Source organism: Notolepis coatsorum, assembly GCF_963971535.1.
Source record: "Notolepis coatsorum genome assembly, chromosome: 13".
Classification (NCBI taxonomy): domain Eukaryota; kingdom Metazoa; phylum Chordata; class Actinopteri; order Aulopiformes; family Paralepididae; genus Notolepis; species Notolepis coatsorum.
Genome location: NC_140177.1, coordinates 18,984,548 through 19,007,761, shown reverse-complemented (window position 1 = coordinate 19,007,761; position 23,214 = coordinate 18,984,548). Strand labels below are relative to the sequence as shown.

Below are 23,214 nucleotides of genomic sequence, written 5' to 3'. Positions count from 1 at the left end.
TTGCATGGGCCAGTTTAGTGTGGGGCCGCCCCACGCCGCAGCGAGAGCAACCAAAGCACTAGGGAGAGAGCAGCAGTGACCAAACTACAGCCAACTAACGTTCAACAATGGCGATCGCCTAGAGCGAACTATTGGATATTATGAAGAAGAAGACTCAGCACTTCTGGTAAATCTGCAACGTAAAAAGATCCATTCATATTGCGATACTCTTATTTTGAAAATCCCGTGGAGAGTCGTATCGGTCCAGCACAGCAGTAGCGTCTGAAACGCGGATATTACAACAGAGCAAGGCTACATAGTGTGCCTATTTTGCGACCCAAAACAAGTCCCTGCTGTTTTATTCCGCAACGGGTCAGGCATTATCCCTTTCTGTTTGTGTGTGCGTGTGCGTTTGGAAAGACCAGATGAAGTCAAACTACTATATTATATTCAGTGATGCCACAGATTACTTGTAAAAGTAATCCGATTACTGATTATTGATTACTCCTTTAAAAAGTAATCCAAGTTACTTTACTGATTACTTGATTATCAGAGTAACTTAGTTACTTTGAAAGTAACTAGGTTACGAAGTCGTCGTCGTTCCCCCAACCGTTTTTTTTAAACGCTTTATTGAAAGTGCATAAATTGTTTTTAACTTGTTTCTCTGCACATAACGTAAATTGTTAAACTAGTGCTTCAGCTTCTGTACCATCAAGTATGGTAAAGCAACAGTCTATGATGCTCACAGCATTAGAGCAGCCAGCCAGTGGTTTTACAAAACCAGTGTATCCATTCACATCTAACAAATGCAGGCTGAACTATTCAATTATATCAACTGTAACTATTAAATTGTTTTTATAAATGTCTCTCTATAAACATACAATCAGTCTCTCTTTAACATGTAAATTAACTGTAAATCTGGCAAATAAGAGCTTTTGCTCTGCCACCATCAAATATACATTAATCAAAAGGGAAAGAAACAATCTCTCTCTTTTGCTGTTTGGCTGGCCTCCGAGTCCTCCTGTACCTACTAGTCGAAGCGTCGGCTAGTGTTGTGATTCCAGATGCTTTCAATGCAATTGGATGTGCTGTTTTTAGCGGTAGACAGTATTTTGTTTCCTCCGCATATGAACGTGAAGTAGTGACTGACGAGCGTTTTGGGATGGAAGTCTGAACAGAAACTCACTTTTAATTTTGCCAAGCGTTTTGGGGTGGAATTCTCCGACGACGGAGCCCTGCTGTCACACGATTGGCGCATATGTCACATGACGTGCTGTGAAGACCCGCCCTACTCTGCCTCTGATTCGCAGACTGTGGATGGGGAATGTGATTGTACCAAAGCAGAGTCACTCACAGACAGAGTGTCCAGTCACGCCGCGGCCCGCGGGACACATTATTGTGTAACCCTTTCACTGCCACACTACGTCACTCCCAAAAGAAAAACAGCTCAAAATGTATTTTTGACTGTCGAAAACGAAATAAAATACTGCATTCCGCCTGCATTATGAATTTATGATGAGATAGTAACGAAATAGTAATGCACAGCCACTTGGACAAGTAACTGCAATCAGATTACTGGCTTTTAAAGATTAACGCGTTAGATTACTATTTTCGGGGGAAAGTAATCAGATTACAATAATACTAAGTAACGCGTTACCGGCATCACTGATTATATTGATAGTAAATGTACTGAGGATGGACAGATAATGTTGATATTTAAACATAAAAAATACAATACTTAATAAATGTATTCATGATCATCATGCAACATAAAACAATTGTACCAAGAACGGTTTGGGAGAGGAAGGGGTTTTAGGTTGCGTGTTGTGAGTTCAAAAAAAAGTTTAAAGCTCAATATATCAAAACGTGGCACTTTACAGTGAACAGGAGGTCTATTTGTATTATAAACAATAGATTGTTTTTCATTTAAATGTCTGGAAGAGCTCAAAAATAAAAATGTCATGATATTTCCGCTGCCTTTTTTCCCCTTCTTTTTCCGTTTTTCTCCCATCCCAATGTTAGTCGTTATGCCAATTCCCAATCCCCTCCCTGGTCGTTGCGCACTCTGCCCCCTACCGTCGGTCTGGGAGGGCGGAGACTATCACATGCTTCCTCAGACACATGTGTACCCAGCCCACCGCTTCTTTTCACCTGGCAGCGCGGACTCTCACTGGGAGAGTGTAACGTGTGGAAGGATCACACTACCTACCTCCCCCAGATCCTTCCCTTGCTGTGCAGGCGCCCCGACCGAACTGTAGGAGTCGCTGTTTACAACGACCAGGACCCACCCACGCCGGCTTCCCACCCGCTAACACTGCCAATTGTGTTAGTATGGACGGTCGGCCAAGCCGGAGGCACCACAGCCGGATTCGATCCCACTGGCTCTGTGGTGGTAGACCTATATAATATCGTCTCATATCGATCGCAGGCACCTGAATCGAATCGTGGTAGACTTTGTGATATCGGCAAATATTGTATCGTTGTCCAAAGAATCCATATCGTATCATATTGTTATTCCCACCCCTAAAAAATACTATAGTCAAACCGACCGATGAGGAAACCTATTCGGCTCTGTGGTATAGTCTGGCACGAGCACACAATAGTAGCCTTACCGAACCCCATCATAAAACATGCTTTTGTAATGATCGCAGCGTGGCTTTGTGAAGAAACATATCGCTGCTGGAGGGACACAACCTCATAACTCCAAAAACGCAACTTTTCAGCAGATGAAAAAAATGAACACAGATTTGAGGGCGAATAGAGTTACGAGGTTTAGACAGATGATTGGTTTAATGCTTTCCCATTGTGTAGACTTTGTAAAACCACACACACATGGAGGATGATCTACTGAGTTGATAAAAAAAAGAGTTAGGAGGTTTTGTCCCACCAGCAGCGATATGGTCGTGTTTACCTTTGACCTGGCAATAATATAGGTTTCAGGCGAGCAGCCGCGAGATTTGAGCATATGCACACAAAACAATATATCTCACAATCTAGAAAACCAGCCTGGATTATTGTGAAACGGGGGTATTTTTAGCGTGGTATAGCGCACAAACGAAGGTATGTAGAAATAAACAGTTGTGTCCCTGTTGGAGTATAAATAGTGCCCGTCAAATGAGCCATACTGTACTATTGTCTCCATAGCTATAATATAGAATATACGATGGGTCCGCAAACATCATGAAAATGGTCAGGCGGGAGTAAAGATGGAAAAACAGCGTGGCAGTCAATGAGTTAAGAAGGTGATGATATTGGATGAAATAAACAATGTGATAGTATCCCACACAGACGCCTGTCTCACACAGACGCCTGTCTCACACAGACGGTAGAGTTCAGTGACTGAAGCCTGGGTGCCGTCATCTCACGGTGTTCCGAGCTACATTTATGGGTTACTAATCTTCTACCTTGTTTGAGGGGGGGGGGGACAGTTGCCCTAATTGACTCCGGCTCTGGAGTCCTGATAGAGGACCTTTTGTTGCTCAATGGGCATTAAAACCTCTCTTTGTCAGGAGGAGGCCGGTCTCTCCGCCTTCACCCCTTTTTTATCTTGAATCAATAAACGGAACAAAAAAACATCTCCCCACACTTCAGTGAACACCTAGTCCCAAACCATTTAGACGGGAAGCGCTACTGTACATGAAACGTATCGCCCGTTCGCACATTTCTCAGAACGCGTGTTCCAGACACTCAACATTTTTCCATTGTCGCCCTTCGGTTGTGCGTTTCCAGGTGAACCAGAAGGCAAAACTGCTGCCGGACTGCTGGAGAGCTAACGGCGGGTGAACTTGAGAACTGTTAGGACCGACTCTGGTTCAGTGCGTTACTATGTGTGTGTGTAACATTATCACTATTACTACTGTCTGATTGAATTCTGACACTCACTACTGTTCACTACTACTGTTATCACATTACTACAGTGTGTTACTACGGTTTGGACCCTGTATACCATCATCACTATTACTATTGTCTGATTGAATCCTGCCACTCACTACTGTTCACTACTACTACTACTGTTATCACATTACTACTATTTGTCACATATAATACATTACAGTGAAATGATTGGTTCTGTATGAGCTTCCTGAGATTGAGCTTCATACAGTAAAAAGTAAAAGAAGAAAGACCAAACACTATATACAATACAAAGAAATTACAAAATGCAAAAACTAAATGCAATGCAAAAATTTGGTAGAAGAGTTAGTGCAAATATATATGATGTACAGAGTGTCTAAAGTTAATGTTAAAGGTGAATGTTTAAAGTGAGTGTGTGCATGTGGATGTTGTATACAATGAGTGTAGAATGGGTGAGTTAGTGTTGCATAGAGTCCGCATTGAGCATCCTGATGGCTGACTTTTTGTTTGTAAGTTGTTAGAACAGGGACATCTCTGGGTTCTAACACACGTCATGACAACGTACCAGTTGTGGACCATGAGCTTCTGCACGGCCAGCAGGGCGTTGTAACGGACCAGCTGGTCCTCGTGGTGCATGTGGTTCATCACAAGCTGCTTCCCGCCCAGCTGCTCGATCACTCTGAGAGGAAAGAGACAGAGACATTCAGTCACGCAGAAAAAGTTAGTCATTCCTTTTTTTGTTTTATTAATAAAAATTTTTATTAATATTTTTGTTTAAGTAATTAATTTTATATATATCATTTGACGGGCACTATTTATACTCCAACAGGGACAAAACTGTTTATTTCTACATACCTTCGTTTGTGCGCTATACCACGCTAAAAATACCCCCGAATAAGCTCGAATGTGCCGATTAGGGATGCCCCGATCACGTTTTTTGCCACCGATACCGATCACCGATCGTCGTGAGCCATATCGGCCGATACCGATCGTTTTTGATTAAAAGAAATTAAAATTTATTAGGATTCTCCGGCGCTGCACCTGGACCCTATTGGTATAACGTTACTTAACTGTGCTCAGCAAGCCCTCAGCTCGAATACGCATCGAATCAGTGTTATAAGACATTGATATCAGGAGCTAACTATAGCTACTGCTAGCCGGATATATAACGTTAATACAACGCCTCAGTGAATTATTTAGTTCAATGGGACATTTCGTTTTTAACAGTGAACTAACTTGCGCTAACGTGAGCTAACAGCTAACAGCTAACAGGTATCATACCTACCTACTATACTTGCTAGAGCGTTTGTTGATGTCAGGAGCTATCGGTAGCTGGCCGGCTAGATACCGTTCGGTTAGACAATGCCTCATCATGTATTAAACTAAAAGTGAATAGTTGACTGGGTCATTTTGTAACGGTAGCTAAGCTAACGTTAGCTCAGGGAGACACACGCCGTCCTCCCGTGTCTCACTAGACTAGACCCGTGTTTACATGCGTGCGGGAGGGGCTGGACTCGAGAGCAGAAGCCGCACCACCGGTGTCTGAGACAGAACTCAGCGACAGCGACTGAGATCGGGTTTGACGATCGGTGAAAATAAAACATTATCACCGATCACCGATCGCATATTTATACTGAATATCGGCCGATAACGATCGGTGGCCGATCGATCGGGGCATCCCTAGTGCCGATGGCAGTAGCCGATAAATATCCATCAATTTGTGTCGCGTCAAAAGGCAAAAAAAAGTTCAGCCGCGTCGCGACCTGCACAACGCCGCTCCCGGCCCACACACACACAAGCTACTGCATCAAAGTTACTACTTATGATTAACAAATGCATTCGTTTTGTGGCATTAACGTTATATAGTTAGTGTTACACGTTCAATAACATCAGCATATTATTTACCCGAACGTAGCAAGCATTACTCTTTCATACTAGCTCAGTTCCTTCCGATGCTCATAGAGCCCTGAGTTTTACCCATTCTGCAATCTGTTAATAAAGTTTTCAATCAGACACATGTATAGAAAGGCTTTGTTTTATTATAACATTCGTTGCAGTAAAATCATTATGCCTCGTTTAGTCATCCTGCGGAGCTCAAATCTAAACGTCGGCCGCGCCGCCGCGGGGATCCAACGTTGTTGTTGTTGTAGAGCTCAGCTCTCGTCAAAATCAATGGCGGACAAAAGCGGAAGTAAAAAATGTATACGCGCTTGCTGATTGGTGGTAACAGCAGAGGCGGGTGCAAGCGGTGTGTGACGTAATTGGCAGAATCGACTGTCAATCAAAATTTCATTGGTTGAGAGCTCTGGTTGAGACAATAGTATCCAGCTGCAGCCCGGTAGACCATACTGGGAGAACTAGTATCTAGCTGCAGACCATACTGGGCGAGAGATAGTGCTATTTCTTGATGTTTCCTTTTTTTAAGTAAGTAAAGAGGCCTATGTTCATATCGGTGAGCACAATTTGTAACACAAATATACAGTAGTTTCATAAAAAAATATATATATATTACAAACAAAAAAATATATATAAAAAAAATAATTGCCACAAATATCGGTATCGGCCGATTGTGTTAGTTGAACAATCGGTATCAGTATCGGTGGCAAATTTTCATATCGGTGCATCCCTAGGGAAGACTGTAATTAAACATTAAAACACCTGCGGCTTATAGTCCAGTGCGGTTTATATATGTACACATCATTCAATTTAGCTGATTGATTGATTGATTGATTGAAAAGTTTATTAACAGATTGCAAAATGGGTACAGTACAGTACAGCTCAATACATACAATTGTTAAGGGGATGCAGACCAGAGAAAGACTTTCGTCTTGTTTACATCAGGGTCCCCCATTTTCAATTCATCATAACATATATGACACACACGACATACAGATAGACAGTACTGCTACATCTATACATTTATGACATACCAGATTTGCAAATACAGTACTGTTTGCGATACAAAGTGTCCAGAAAAAGAGTGTATATACATTTGACGTAGAAACTGTACATTGGAGGAGGTTGGGTAGGTGGGGTGGGGTTGGGTGGGTGGGGGGGCTGTACATCAGTTATTTACATCACTGATGCTTGAAATGTGTGAGCTTAGTGAAACAACATGGCAAACGTACAAGAAGTTGCTACCATGTAATATCTCCGGTCTCTCTTTCTTCATCTTCTTCATCTGTTCTCCCAGCTGTTAACATACTGGTATGCTCCTTGGCTAGCTAGCGAGCTGTACTCAGAATGCCGTTCAGTGGTGTAAAAGTTAATATGGTCCCCTCTCAATACACTACAGAGTGTATGTGCCGGTAAAACAAGGGAGAACATTTTCTTTGAGACAAAACGATATTCGCCTAAACTAATAATTATTTTTACAAGGAGGATGAAGTCTGATGAGTGGTGGTGTTGGGGGGGGGGGGGGGGGGGGGGGGGTATAGAGGAAGGATGAAGGTGCCTGCTGGAGATGACAGTTGACCAGGGGGATTAGAGGCTGGAGAGGCAACAGGTCTGGCAGAAAACAATCGCTCTTATTTCCCTGGGGGCAGGGAGGGACAACGAGAGGCTCTGAGGACAAGCAAACAGAGCTTCTCACACATTGTCTAGGCTACGGCATGCACAGGTGTGTGTACACTAGGGCTGTCCCCGACCAAGGATTTGGATGGTCGACTATGATTGTCCAAAATATGCAGTTAGTCGACTATTGGTAGTCTAAACAAATATATATATATATATTTTTGTATCATTCCATTTGGGCTGTGGGGGGTGCTTAATGTCTGAAGGAGTCGACTGATGGCTTCTTGTCCTCTGCAAAAGCATGCAATTGGTCCACTGATCTTGATATTTGTCTAGTCTAGTGTGTTCGTTAGATGGGTGAAATCCTCTTTCAGTGCCTCTGTGCCTGTTTTCGTAGGCAGTTAGCCTCTAGTATGCGTGCCATTAGCGTTAGCCACGCTTCTAGGCCTCTTTTCTTTTGGAAAGAATGATAAAACAAATTTATAAATTTTTTTTATTTTTTTTTTATATATATTCGACTAAGAGGTTTGCCAGTCGACTACGGCTCCTTTCGACCGATTAGTCGACTAATCGACTAATAGGGGTCAGCCCTAGTGTACACACACACACACACACGCACGCACACGCACTGGAGTGAATAGAAACCGGCCACTGTAGATGAGCTGTGTGCATCGTTCACCTTTTCAGTAAACGAGATCTAGCGAGACACGGTTCAGCTCCTCCAGCTGAACAGCAGGGGCAGCACTGATTTGGGTAATTCTGGGTGTTCCGCACGGCTGCCCTGCGACCCGTCTGGAAACGCCATCTTATTTCCAGGGCGGTTTCCGATTGAACGAGTGCACGGGGAGTAGCGAGTCACCGAGGTATATACGGGCAATCAAGTCGGCTTCGGTTCAGGTGCGCCAGCGAGGTCACAGACACACAGACACACACACAAGTCACATGGATTTTACCGTTTGCCACGCGGGTAGTGTCGCACGTACTCCCCGACGTCATGCGCCGCCACCGCGATGACCTGGGGGTCATCAGACACCTCCAGCAGCCTGGTCAGGATCCTGAGAGAGAGAGGAGAGAGAGAGAGAGAGACAGAGAGAGACAGAGAGAGACAGAGAGAGACAGAGAGAGACAGAGAGAGACAGAGACAGAGACAGAGACAGAGACAGAGACAGAGACAGAGAGAGAGAGAGAGAGAGAGAGAGAGAGAGAGAGAGAGAGAGAGAGAGAGAGAACCAGATTATCAATTGTATCCATCCAAGTCAATTATCCATCACGGTCGATACAGATTTATTGTTAAAGTTGCCAATCAAATACAAATGGAGGTTTAGGAGTGGGATGGAGGCCTCGTCTCTCTGGCCAGGAGAAGTCAAGTCCCCTCTCAGTTTTGAGAGCTTCTTAACACATTCCCTGCCACGGTTATATCCATCAATGTAGCCTCACTGCCACCACTCTAAGCCTATGGAGATGTTCACCTTCTTTGCAGGGCTATACCTTTTTAAATTGTATTGCTAAATTGACATTACTATGGCCCATTCAACATCGATTATCTATCGTTCAGGATGTAGGAACGTTATACTTTTTCATTCATAGATTCTTCCAAAAATACCTTCTAGAATATAAGTATGTTTTTATCGTTTTCTGCAGTAATTCATAGAACGTGAGTTATAGGCATAAACGCATATAGATTATCAACTGCCATTTATTCCCGATACACGCTATATTACAAAATTCAACTGTATTCAACTTCAAATTCAACTTCATGCGCGGATGAAGGGGGGGGGGGGGTCGTTTATAATTCCGTGATCGTCAGTAAATGCTTTATGTAGTATGGGTGATATATTGATCAGATCGGTTTGCAGTGAAAAGAATAAACAATTGGGCTGAAAATAGCGTCAGCGTCCTCTTACCGCGCATCAATGAGACTGGCGGTGAAAGATCCCAGGTATAGGACGTCGATCGCCTAGGTCCATTTCCGGTTTGTATGTCGCAATAAACGATATCTGACGGCCGGATGATTTTAATCGACGCACAGCCCCCATATCCTGTTTACCAGTGTAACTCGCCCGACCATCCACCAGGCGGCGGTATTGAGCCGTCGTTTTTTTTAGCCGTAGGGTCCAGCTGCAGCGCCGGAGGTGTATATATGAATTATGAATGCCATGGCGAAAAAATGAAATATTGATCTCAATATCGCTGTACAGCGTGGTTTGGCAGACAACGCATGGCCGGCAATAACGCTGTACAACGTGATTGGCGGCGAATGTGTTAATGGAACATGCCAACTAGCTTATTTGCCATCTACCCTTTTCATACCCTTTTCTTCTCTGTGCATGCATTAGGCTTAGTGAACAGCCTCAACAGTAGCTTAGCGTCATTCACTGGAAGTAGGTGTGCCAATGTAGCCTAGTTCCCAACAGTCACGAAATACAACTCTCCAAAACGTTCCTGTAAACATGTTGTGACCTGTGTATTTACCATGTGAAGATTTTTTTTTATAATAATTTGACATTTTCGTTTTCTAAGCAGATACTCAAAATAATTTTTTGCCAAACCACTGCTGCCTGGGCGCAGTGATATCACGTCAAAAGCACTGTTTTTGAAAAAACAACAGGGCTTTAGAGGTGATGAAATCACTGCGCCCAGGCGATACGGCTGTTTTCCATAAGCTAAGCCTAATGCATGCACAGAGAAGAAAAGGGTCTGTATCTGCTTGTCTAACTCCAGGGTAGATGGCAAATAATCTAATTTCTCAAAAAGTTGGCAGTGTTCCTTTAACCCTTCTGCCTTGTTAGGTAACTGACAGAGTTGGCACATCAGTGCATGAAAAGATTGCACCACGTTCAAGGTCATAAAAAACGTAATTTGTAATATTTCGTTCCAATTCTTTTTTTTATGAATACCACTATGAACCTAACTCAACATATCTATCAAAGATTCCAAAGATTTCCGAATTGTAACCCCTTATATTCCCGTTTGGGTTAGGGTTAGGGTTAGGCTTTAGGGTTAGGGTAACCCTAACCCCTAATGGCATGAAATAAACCACTAGGGACGTTTTTTCCTGTCAAATGGGTAACTTTTCTTTTAGAGGTCTTCAAAATGTAATCTTCTCAAATCATGGAAATATATGGAAATTAAGCAAACGGACCCAATTTCATGACATAATTATCAACATAGCCACCGTTGTACACACACACCCAAAAAAAGGCTAAATACACAAAATCCTTGCTGAGGAGGCATAAGGGTTAAGCTTTTGGGGGGAAGGGGGTTGTGGGGTGAACAACAAAAGGTAGCTTGGGTCGTGGAGGTGAGGAAGACGAGGTGAGACAAAAGGTAGGATGTGAGGGGAGAGGAAAGGAAGGAGGAGGAGGTGTGAACAGAGACCTTAGAGAAAAACCTCCACACAGACGTTCACCAGGAGAGCATCCTGTCACATGACCTCCTCATAGAAAAGCACTAAAAAGTTCAAGAGAGCTTCCTCAGGGACACAGCCTTCCATCTTCATTCTTAAATGCCTCTTAAAGTCGCCGTCACGATACCGGCAAGATGTTGATGTTAATCTTTCGGGGAGGGTATGTTAATGTCAATTTAAGCGTGATGAATATTTTAATGTGCGCTGTTGCTGTCTGGGTGGGGGAAGTTGTGTCCAGAGCACCTGTTCACTAGACCAGTGGTTCCCAAAGTCGGGGTCACGACCCAAAGGTGGGCCGCGAGCAGGCCACTGAACTTAGAAGCAGGCCAGGACAGTGTTTCTAGTTGTATTCTAAAATTCTATTCTATTGTATTCTAAAATGTGACTATATGGTTTTATATTAACTTAATAAATACCGGTAAACAAAAACGAAAAATCTACTTATTTCAACGAACATTTCAAACTAAATAACAGATTATGCACATAAAACGCTGAAAACAACCGAAGCAACAATAGTATTTTAACACTTTAATCGCCAAAAACGCCGTAGGACGTCTTTCCCCGCCATGCTCATTCTGCCAAAGACGCCGTACCACGTCTTTGATATCAATATTTCAAAAATCTGTGATCGAAATCATATTTCTCCCCCGGAGACCTGAGATCTACTGTTGAGCCCCTCTCAACTCTCCAACGGTTCAAGAGCGCCATCTGGTGGCCGATCGGTGGATCGGCCAAACAGGAAGTGATGCGCCGGATGTGGTGCTCTCCCATATTTCGTCCGGGCACTCACTATCGTTAGCAGGACTCCATCTTGATACACTGGACATCGATCGGTTGCAAATAACTCGATAAACAACATGATTTGGACGTATATACTATTATACAACCTGGAAATGGATAGCATATTTCTACATCCCATAATAGGAAAAATTCTGTTCCACGCTCATCGCCCAACGGCCCGAGGAAGCTACGGTAAGATTCAGCGTTATTTTTCAACGTGTTCGATACTAACTGCTCTAATGATCATATCACCCACACTAGATGAATCATATAACGTTGGCCACGGAATTATAAACGACCCCCCCCCCCCCCCCCCCATCCGGTCAACATCAGATCACACTTAGTAACTTCTAGAAGCACGTCCATTTGAAATTTTTTATCTCGCGCAGATTCCTATCAAACTGTATTTCATTATCAATATAATGCATTTAGGGCTATAAATCACATTCTGGAGAAAGCTGCAGAAAACAATAAAAACATACTTATACTTTAGACCGTATTTTAGTATGAATATGTGAATGAAAAAGTATAACGTTGCTACACCCTGAACAATAGATATAGGACGTTGAATGGGCCATAGTAATGTCAATTTAGCAATACAATTTAAAAAGTTATAGCCCTGCAAAGAAGGGGAACTTCTCCATATTAAATAGGGCTGGCGAAGGATGGTAAATTATGAATTTAAGCCTGGCGATCAAAGTGTTAATGAGGCTATTATTATTATCATTATTATTTTGCAACAAGTTAGCCCTCTCATAAATAGCACATATAAATGAATAACTAACTTGAACTAACTTAATAGGATTGAAGTGATATTTGGCTTAAAAAATCGATCGCCTGGCAAAAAAAAATAAGAAAAGAAAAGCCTGACGAGGCCGCGGCTCTCTGACGCCTTATTTTCTGGGTCCCGGCCTGAAAAGTTTGGGAACCCCTGCACTAGACCATCAGTCAAGACCTTCAAATCGCAGGGCTTTTCCCTAAACAATGGTATAGGGGCGCAGCGCCACAATGTGTTAAAGGGGACATGTACTATAAATGTCATTTTTCAGTCTCTAGCATTGTATTATAGTAATAGGAGTTTTAGTTTATCAATGTGTTTTAGTGTCTAAATACCATATTGGCGGATTGCTCTGATTCAGCTCAGATCATTTCCTTCTCCAGTAAATTAGGCCATCCTGATTTGAAGGCCTGAATGACGTTACTCAGGCTCTGGGTAGCAGACAGTGATGTGATTGGCTCTGTGGTTGTAGCTAATGCCCGCCCACAATCTACATAGACTGACTGTACACAGCGAGTGGAAACCACTTCCTCATACTCTGCGTGCACTCTGGAGGGAGAGAGAGAGAGAGATAGAGCATTCAGGAGCACTTGGGGGGGGGGGGACATGCCGCGCCACACACACCTCCGAACGGGAGAGTGATAGAATGAAAAAAAGGAAGAGAGGGAGGAAGGGAGGGCCCCCCCGCCACAAGCTGGCGCGAGAGGCAGAGAAAAAAAAGAACGGCCTCTCTCTCTCTCTCTCCCTCCCACCCCCTCCCTCTCTCTCTCTCTCTCTCTCTCTCTCTCTCTCTCTCTCTCTCTCTATCTCTCTCTGTCTACCAGTCGCAGACTGTGTGGGCTGACTGTCACTCAAAGTGCTTATGGGCGGAGCCAGGCCATAACAGCCTGAAATCTTGAAGCTGAAAAATGATGGTTTTGAGTACTTGATTAGAAATATAAAACAATGCATTTAAAAAAAAAAAAAAAAACGTACAGATGTCTTCAATACACTCACAGGAATTGTGTAAAGTTGCCCAAATAGTGCTAGGAATAGCAGTACACGTCCCCTTTAATAATTTTTTTTATTAAACAATTAAATAATAACAACAAATTCCCAGTAAAAGCTTGGGGCCAACAAGAAACAGACGCATCATTGTCTAATATGTATACTGCACCTGTGTATACAGGGCTCTAGAGTGAGACCATTTCACTTGCATTTGCCCCTAAAAATAGATTTGTGCGAACAAAAAAAATCATTTAGGAGCAGTGTGCGAGTAATCGTTTTGCGTAGTGGGCGTGTCAATGCGCAATTGTCATTTCATAATAGACACGGAGCAGCGTGGACCAGCTCTGTAACAACTCATCTCGAGTCACGCTGCTTCTATGTTCAACGAAAACTGGGCGAGCAACGGTTCCAATGGTCTAACATGCTTTGCATCCTCGCCATTCCTGTATACCCACGTTGCGCTAAAAACCTTAACTTGATTGATTGATTGAAAACTCTATTAACAGATTGCAGAATGGGTACAATACAGTACGGCTCAATACAAACAATTGTTAAGGGGATGCAGACCAGAAAGACTTTCGTCTAGTTTACATCAGGGTCCCCCATTTTCAATTCATCAAGAGTACTGTACTGTTATCTGCTAACTCCAACTAAGCTAACCTGCTAACTACTGTAAACCATCACTGGGAACGCTCAGAGGCATAGTGAGGGAAGGGGGGGGGGGGCTGAGAATATCTGTGTCTCTCTCTGTCTATATCTGTGTGTGTGTGTGTCTCGCTCTCTCTCCCTCTCTCTACATCTCTCTCCTGAACCTATTTCATTCAAAAGGAAGATATTGATGGACAGTAGCTATAGTATATAACTCAGTAGCTGTAACAGAATAATTGTATTAACTATTAATGAACTATTATTCAATAGCGTTTAAATTATAATTAATTAAATAATTGTATAAAGAATTTTCCATGTTCTGTCATCTAATAAAATATTCCATTAACTTTCCTATCTGTATCTGTATCAAAGTCAACATTTTGGTATTGTGACAAGTTACAACACTACAAAATACAAAAGCAGTTTGACAGCCGATATCCTTTGCGTCTAGTAGGCATGGGCCAATGTGTGATTTTGGTGGTATGTGGTATTTGCACAGATGTTTGTCCCTTAGTATGCACATGCACAGTATAATATGCATGTAATAAATAGTTTGTTAATAAACTGTTACTTGAACATTTTTCACTGTGCTCCTAAATTTCTTTGTGTGCTGCTAAATTTCTGTGTGTGCTCCTACATTTTTATTTTTATTTAGGAGCACATGTGCTCCTTGGGAAAAAGGTTAGCGTAGAGCCCTGGTATACTGTATACTTTACTTACTCATAGTATATATTTAGATTCTAGTGTTTATTGTAACCATATTTATTGTAATGTATAATATAACTGATCTGTACCTTGATTACACTGCCTACTTGCTCATATGCTTATATTCAGAGTTAGTTATATTGTTTACACTGCTTATTTTAACTTTTCTACTGTACTATAATTTGTATTGCCTGTATTTGTATTGTATTGCCTGTATTTATTTATAATTATAGCTGAGTCAATGTTGATGGTTTTGTTGTTTGTTGAGAGCGAAAGCACATCTGTCTCTGAGAGAGAGGAGAGGAGCAGGGTTGAGAGGTGAGAGAGAGAGGGAGAGAGAGAGAAGAGAAGAGGAGAGAGGAGAGGTGTCATTAAATATGGATCAGTGTGTAATATGGTTGTCTTGAACATTTGTATTTCACAGGAGAAAATGTATTCAAAGATCAAAGAAAGCTATTAAAATAGTCTTTGAATCTAAACACTTTATTTGTGTTGATTCTACATTAATTCCATGATTTTACTCAAGTAAATATCCGTTACAAGCTTCGGTCTTAAGTAGAAAAATTAGATTTTTTATCTAGATTAACACATTCAGCGCCAGACCCGGGATAAATCGGATTAACTCGCCATTGCTTGAGCGTCAAACCCGAGAAAACCCGGGTTTTAATCGGTATTTCTTTTATTCGCTATATCCATTCATAATTCATCCATCCAGCCTGATGTTATCATTGGGAATGGCTCTGAGATCGCAAACGGCCAATACCGCTGCCTAACGCCTTGCGGCCGGTATTGCACATCATTGGAAACCCTCTGGCTTGGGCTGTACGCTGATCTAAGAAGTCCGGTCCAGGTTTTCTTTCTCGGGCATGAGTAACGTTTATAACACATGGATTGGGGACACTCGAGTTCACTCGGTTCATGTGTTTTGGTGGATAACGTTGGTGGATAACGTTGGACACACGACCGCGATCAATATTTGGAATGGCAATCAGATAATTGGATTATTCTTTTTGCAGTACATCATAGACGAGGTAAGGACTATATCAATCTTGCGTTGATCCAATGATTTCTTCCCCGCGATCGCAGCGTGTGTCTGTAATGTACTGTGTAATGTATGCCGTTGGTGGCGCTCGAAGCATAGAAACCCCCCAGCCCCCCCCTTTCGTGCATGCATGATGAAACATAATACCGATAATCTAGCGTTGATTTCAGAATGATTCTTGATCCAGGCGAAAAATGGCACGATTTATAAGGAAATGCAGTAAAGCGAGTTTCCTGGGATTACACAGGATCACTCTAAAACTATACTCATATTCACCACAGTTTAAAACGGAAATGTATGGATAAAAAAAGTATCTGTTTTTTGCATGTTGACCGGAAGAAACTCACTGACAATCGACGTCGTTATTAGATCCATAGCTATAATATTTAATATAGGTTTAGCACTGCAAACACCAGAACTTATCCCCATTTAACAGAGCGCTGGCACACAACGGGCCAACGGCCATAGCGACCTCTGGCGCTGAACCTGTTAATCTAGATTAATTACAGAAAATTGTGAGATTTATTAGTAAAAAAAAATTTATATCTATTGACAGCACAAAATATTTTATATTTAAAATATACCTGTGAGTGAAATGAACCACCGAGAATCGTTGAAGAGACGCCAGCGAGACATTTAACGTGAGGACACGACACCGGCAAACTGTGCCATGACCACAGCTGTGAAAGCTTTAGAGAGCAAACATTTAAGAAATAAATACCACCCCCCCCCCCCGATAGATACCATTACTTTCCCTGATATTTTAGGTTTTTACCGTGGTATCGTTTTAGAAGCGGTATCGTGATACTGCTGGTATCGGTATCGAAGTCAAAGGGCGGGATCCACTAAGAATGGATTGCGCGGTGGGAATTGCACCCTTAACTGCACAGGGTTTGCACGCGGTATCTGCTCCGTCTTCGCAAACTATCCACTAAGGACATTGCGCGGATGAGATACCAGCGCAGACACGCCAATTATGTGTGGAGTTTTCCCCTGATCTGCTCCAGGGCAGTTGGCTGGCGGAGCAGTGTGCAACTGACAGCGTTGAGAGAGGTTGAGAGAGAGAGCTTGGAGGATGTTCACTTGTTTAAACAAACTGTATAAACGCCATAATACTGTTAATTAAAGTTGGGACTCGTCCCTTTCAAAGCATGGTGCGGTTTGCTGTTGGTGTGTGAATGCAATCGAACTTTATATAGTACCTAATCTAGGAAGCGCAGGGTTTTTGGAAGTGAGTGTGAATGAGAGAGTGTGCGAGCGACAGAGAGAGTGTGTGTGCACCACGCCGAAGCACCCCGAGAGGAACCAGGGAGAGGAAGGGGAGGAAATAGACTCCGGAATGAAGCAAGAGTTTGCTCCACGGTCTGCTCGTAGCTGTTTAGCGGGAGGCATTTGAATGAGACCTTCGCCTTGGTCCTCTTGAGGCCATTGCACCTCCGTTGCCAATACAAACGGCCACATTTGGATATCCCAACTGCACTCAGACTGGGATAGGAGATGGCAAATGTGTTGCTTGGCTGCAGGTGTCGTGTTCTTGTTCAGTTGGGCAAGATGAGTTTGGACCTCATCCCTCAGGACCTCCAAGTCACGATCCAGATGCCAAATGTATTTAGTTTATTCCGTATTGTCTGTGAAAACGGTAGGTGTGTAGCATTAACCGCTCGGTGCAATTGGCGCCGGGCTTTGTGGATTCGGAGCATTTCTGGACGAGGCTCATTTGCATAGAAAGGGGACATGTTCCGCCCATATTACCTCATTTAAATACGCGATAATTGCACCGGACGCAATGCTGATGGAACGCAGTTGCCACCTCATTTCACCCGTTGCGCGTCCTCTGTGGATACCAAAGTGAGTTTCAGAGTGATATGCACCGGCTTTGCGTCGGAAAAAGCCGTGCAAACCCTTTGTGGATCCCGCCCAAAATTTTGGCACCGTGACAACTAGAGGGTAGTCCGTAGGGGGGCTGTGTATCCAGTTTGCTCTGAACTAGGAAAAACAGCTTTTTCCTTCGATGCTTCCAACACCTGGCATGTCATCCGACTGACTCTGAAGCTGAAGGTTCTTCCTTCTCTTGCTGCATTTAAAAGTATGATCACCGACCACTGTGTGTGGACTTGTAACTGCCTTAGCTGATTTCTTATTGTTTATTCTTATTTATTGTGGCTATATGTATGAAATTGCTGATAAACAATGTCTTGTTTTGTAAGCTCATCGTCGCTGTAAATGAGGGAAACCTTGTGTCTCACGAGTTGAAATAGAGGTTTGAAATGAGATTTTCCTGGAGTGAGGACAAATAGCTGTCCGAGTGTTTTGGAAGAGGTAAAAAAAAAGAACAAACTAAATATCTTCCTCTCTCTCTTACTTGAGGAGCTCGTAGTTCTTCTCGTTCAGACGGACGGCGTTCTCGCGCCAGAACTTCTCAGACTTGTGCACAGGGCTCCATTCCAGACGGCCAGACTTCAGCTCCGAGCTGTACTCATCAAAGGAGCTGGTCGAGAGAGAACAGGAGAACATCAGAACTTTAACATAACCCTGAAGTCTAATCATGTAATCACTGTAATCATAATAATCACAACGACCTACCTCATACCATAGTCTACCCATATAACTCTGTATGATAGCATGTACAATAGTGCTGTATATACCGTATATATATATATATAAATAAATGGTAAATGGCTGCGCTTTACAATTTGTTCCTCTCACATTTTACCCATTCACTCACACATTCACATACTGACAGTGGAGGCAACCATGCAAAGTGCCAACCTGCACATCGGGAGCAATTAGGGGTTAAGTGTCTTGCTCAAGGACACTTCGACACGCTGCCCGGGAGGAGCGGGAATCGAACCGGGAACCTCCGGATTACCAGACGACTGCTCTACCTTCCGAGCAGCTGTGCAATGTGAAGGTGAGGCACAGAGCTTTGGATAAAAGCTGTTATATACTGTAAATGCACCATTTACCATTTAAAGGTCACATGGGAGTCTGTAGGTACCAACCAACTAAATATCGCTCCAAAGGTGAGCTACATTCTGACAGGAACATGTTCAAAGGGCTCTCTTGACCTTTTGACACTTGCAGCCGTGCACAATTTATGCTAGTCCTGTTCAGTGTTGGGGCAAACTTCACATTTGACTTCACTGTATGAAATGACCTATAGCAGCGTTTCCCAAACTTAGGGTTGCGACCCAAAATGGGTCGCGGACCAGTTTTTATTGGGTCGCCAATTGGCAGAGTAAAATGCATAACAGAGGGCTCGAAATCCCTCCTCCTCCCCCCTCCCCGAACGTCCCTTTTCTGTACATCCGCTAGTTTGTACACTCGTGCCTTGTGTGAGTCGAGTGACCATTCTAACCAATCAAACGTGAGCTTGATGGCTTGTTTACCGACGTCACAGCCGCTATCTTTCTGTCCCGACGTTAGCTGCTATAACGATTAGCTAACGTTAGCTTAATAACGTTAAATGGGTTACAAATAGGGATGTCCGATATTATCGGCCTACAGATATTATCGGCCGATATCGGCATTAAAATGTGATATCGGAAAATATCGGTATCGGTTTAATCTTTTTTTTTTACATTTCTATAACCTTTATTTACCCAGGCAAGCAAGTAAGAACAAATTCTGATTTTATTTATTGTCAAAAGTATGCACAATGTTGTGTTAATTCCACAACAAGAGATATGTAATGTTAATTACCTGAAATTATTAAATTTTTTGGGGGGGGGAAACCCTGCATATATCGGTATCGGTTGATATCGGTATCGGAAATTAAGAGTTGGACAATATCGGTATAGGTAAAAAAGCCAATATCGAGCATCCCTAGTTACAAATATGTGTAACTATGGAAGGAGTAAGCCGACCGCTAAAAATAAAACCCACTGCGGCAGTGAGGTCCTGAGGTCTTGCACGCTCTCCCCCAGCCTCTCCATTTAGAGAACAGAGTACCTGAGGTCCTGCACGCTCTCCCCCAGCATCTCCATTTAGAGAACAGAGTACCTGAGGTCCTGCACGCTCTCCCCCAGCATCTCCATTTAGAGAACAGAGTACCTGAGGTCCTGCACGCTCTCCCCCAGCCTCTCCATTTAGAGAACAGAGTACCTGAGGTCCTGCACGCTCTCCCCCAGCCTCTCCATTTAGAGAACAGAGTACCTGCGGTCTTGCACGCTCTCCACAGCCTCTCCATTTAGAGAACAGAGTACCTGAGGTCCTGCACGCTCTCCCACAGCCTCTCCATTTAGAGAACAGAGTACCTGAGGTCCTGCACGCTCTCCCCCAGCATCTCCATTTAGAGAACAGACTACAGAGTACCTGAGGTCCTGCACGCTCTCCCACAGCCTCTCCATTTAGAGAACAGAGTACCTGAGGTCTTGCACGCTCTCCCCCAGCATCTCCATTCAGAGAACAGAGTACCTGAGGTCTTGCACGCTCTCCCCAGCCTCTCCATTTAGAGAACAGAGTACCTGAGGTCCTGCACGCTCTCCCCCAGCCTCTCCATTTAGAGAACAGAGTACCTGAGGTCCTGCACGCTCTCCCCCAGCATCTCCATTTAGAGAACAGAGTACCTGAGGTCCTGCACGCTCTCCCCCAGCATCTCCATTTAGAGAACAGAGTACCTGAGGTCCTGCACGCTCTCCCCCAGCCTCTCCATTTAGAGAACAGAGTACCTGAGGTCCTGCACGCTCTCCCCCAGCCTCTCCATTTAGAGAACAGAGTACCTGAGGTCTTGCACGCTCTCCACAGCCTCTCCATTTAGAGAACAGAGTACCTGAGGTCCTGCACGCTCTCCCACAGCCTCTCCATTTAGAGAACAGAGTACCTGAGGTCCTGCACGCTCTCCCCCAGCATCTCCATTTAGAGAACAGACTACAGAGTACCTGAGGTCCTGCACGCTCTCCCACAGCCTCTCCATTTAGAGAACAGAGTACCTGAGGTCTTGCACGCTCTCCCCCAGCATCTCCATTCAGAGAACAGAGTACCTGAGGTCTTGCACGCTCTCCCCAGCCTCTCCATTTAGAGAACAGAGTACCTGAGGTCCTGCACGCTCTCCCCAGCCTCTCCATTTAGAGAACATAGAGTACCTGAGGTCCTGCACGCTCTCCCCCAGCCTCTCCATTTAGAGAACATAGAGTACCTGAGGTCCTGCACGCTCTCCCACAGCCTCTCCATTTAGAGAACAGAGTACCTGAGGTCCTGCACGCTCTCCCCCAGCCTCTCCATTTAGAGAACATAGAGTACCTGAAGTCCTGCACGCTCTCCCCAGCCTCTCCATTTAGAGAACAGAGTACCTGAGGTCCTGCACGCTCTCCCCCAGCCTCTCCATTTAGAGAACATAGAGTACCTGAGGTCATGCACGCTCTCCCCCAGCCTCTCCATTTAGAGAACATTGAGTACCTGAGGTCCTGCACGCTCTCCCCCAGCATCTCCATTTAGAGAACATAGAGTACCTGAGGTCCTGCACGCTCTCCCCAGCCTCTCCATTTAGAGAACATAGAGTACCTGAGGTCCTGCACGCTCTCCCCCAGCTTGTCCAGGAGGAACTTGATGTCCTCTGTGATGTCCTCATCATCATACTTCTGCTGCTCAAGGTTCTCCAGCTGCTTCAGCACCTTGCACTGGATCATGGCCAGGGCGTACTCCTGACGGGTCTCCTTCTCTCCAGACTTCTCCAGCAGGTTCTGTGCAGCAACGTGATGGAAAAGACAACATTTTAGGGTGGAGGGCAAAAACAACTGTGTAATTTAATTTGCTCATTAACTCATTCAGCGCCGGAGCTTAATCCGCGAGATGGCGCTAGTGTGCCACCGCTGTAAGTCAATGGGAGGACTGCGAGATTTGAGAGTGCTTAAAATATATCTTAAATTAGAGCTATGGGTCTAATACACCCGTCGATTATCAGTGAGTTGCTTCCAGTCAACATGTACAAAACGGATCGTTTTTTCATCTGTACATTTCCGTTTTATACCGTTTTGAATACGAGTATAGTTTGGGTGCTTCTGAGTAATTCCAGAGAAAGACGCGATAATAGTGTTTTAGTGGAATACACTAAACACGTAATTTTTCGCCTGATTATCGAATCTTCCTGAAATCAACGCTAGATCATCATTATCCTTCCTGGTGCAAGCATGCAATGTGGTTTAGACCGGCGCCCCGCGCCCCCCCCCCCCCCCCCCCCCTGCTGCCACCAACGGCACACAGCCACACATACACACACAGAGACAGCGTCGATCGGGGTAGAAATACATATCAGATCAACGATCAAATTTATATATAGTGTTCTTACCTTGTATCTGATGTAATGCAAAAGAAATAATCCAATTATCTGATCGGCATTCCAAATACTGCTTGTGGAGGTCCGTACCACATTATTGACGGTTTCACAATGACGGGCGGGCGGGGTTACTGTTCCAATGCATCGTTGTATCTGCCTACCTCACCTGAGCACCTAAACCCCGCCCGCACGGCTCGGATTGTCCCAGAAAATAAACTACACCATTCCCAGTGGAGTGCAATACCTGCTGGAAGGCGTAGGCGGCGGTATTTGCCCTTTTGCAAGCTCAGACCCATTCCCAACGATAACATCAGGCTGGATGGATGAAAATGAATGGATATCACTAATAAAAGAAATAACGATTAAAACCCGACTATACTCGTGATTGGCGCTCAAGCGATGGCGAGTTAACCCGACTATCATCGTGACTGGCACTGAATGAGTTAACTATCTGCTAGAATGTGGCTTTGCCAGGAAACAAGAAAAGATTAATAATAACATTGCTAGTTAACTTGATATTGTAGCACTGCAGCCATCTTGAGATTGGAGGGGCCTAAACAAGATTTAGCATAAGCCCCCAAAAAAATCTAGAAACAGTCCTGTCTAAATACCACCACATCTATCCAAATCAGAGCATATAAATTCATCCCTCACCTCTGGAACTGTACCCCCCCACTCTCAAACTGGCTGCAATCACCCCCATCCTCAAAAAACCCAGTGCTGACCCAGCAGACTTAAACCACTATAGGCCCATCTCCAACCTTCCCTTCATCTCAAAAACCCTTGAGAGGGTGGTTGCCGCACAGCAATCCCACCTCGACACAAACAATCTCCACAAACCCTTTCAATCCGGTTTCCGCCCACAACACAGTACCAAAACAGCCCTTGTCAAAATCACCAACGACCTCCTCCGTGCAGCTGACTCTGGGCTTCTCACCATCCTCATCCTCCTCGACCTCAGTGCGGCATTTGACACCATCTCCCATCCACTACTCCTGGACCGCCTGGCTGGCATTGGGATCACACTCTCCTGGTTTACATCTTACCTCACTGACGGACAACAGTTTGTACAACTCAAGACCCACAAGTCAGGGTGTTCAACTGTTTCACTGGGTGTCCCCCAGGGGTCAGTATTGGGTCCCCTCCTATTCACCATCTATCTCCTTCCCCTGGGCACAATCCTCCGTCACCATGGGGTCCACTTCCACTGCTACGCAGACGACACACAGGTCTACATCTCCTCCACACCC

The 23,214-nt window shown here is 44.1% G+C and overlaps 1 protein-coding gene across 1 annotated transcript in view; it reads right to left on the bottom strand.

The window, feature by feature from the left end:
- The window catches only part of atp6v1h (ATPase H+ transporting V1 subunit H), a 121,897-nt gene that overhangs the window by 19,693 nt on the left and 78,990 nt on the right, over positions 1–23,214 (bottom strand). The window contains exons 10-13 of the mRNA XM_084327963.1: positions 21,193–21,371; positions 18,053–18,178; positions 8,298–8,399; positions 4,397–4,510 (exon numbers count right to left, since the gene is read on the bottom strand). Coding sequence (XP_084184089.1) covers positions 4,397–4,510; positions 8,298–8,399; positions 18,053–18,178; positions 21,193–21,371 — 521 coding nt within the window. The remainder of the gene's footprint in view (positions 1–4,396; positions 4,511–8,297; positions 8,400–18,052; positions 18,179–21,192; positions 21,372–23,214) is intronic.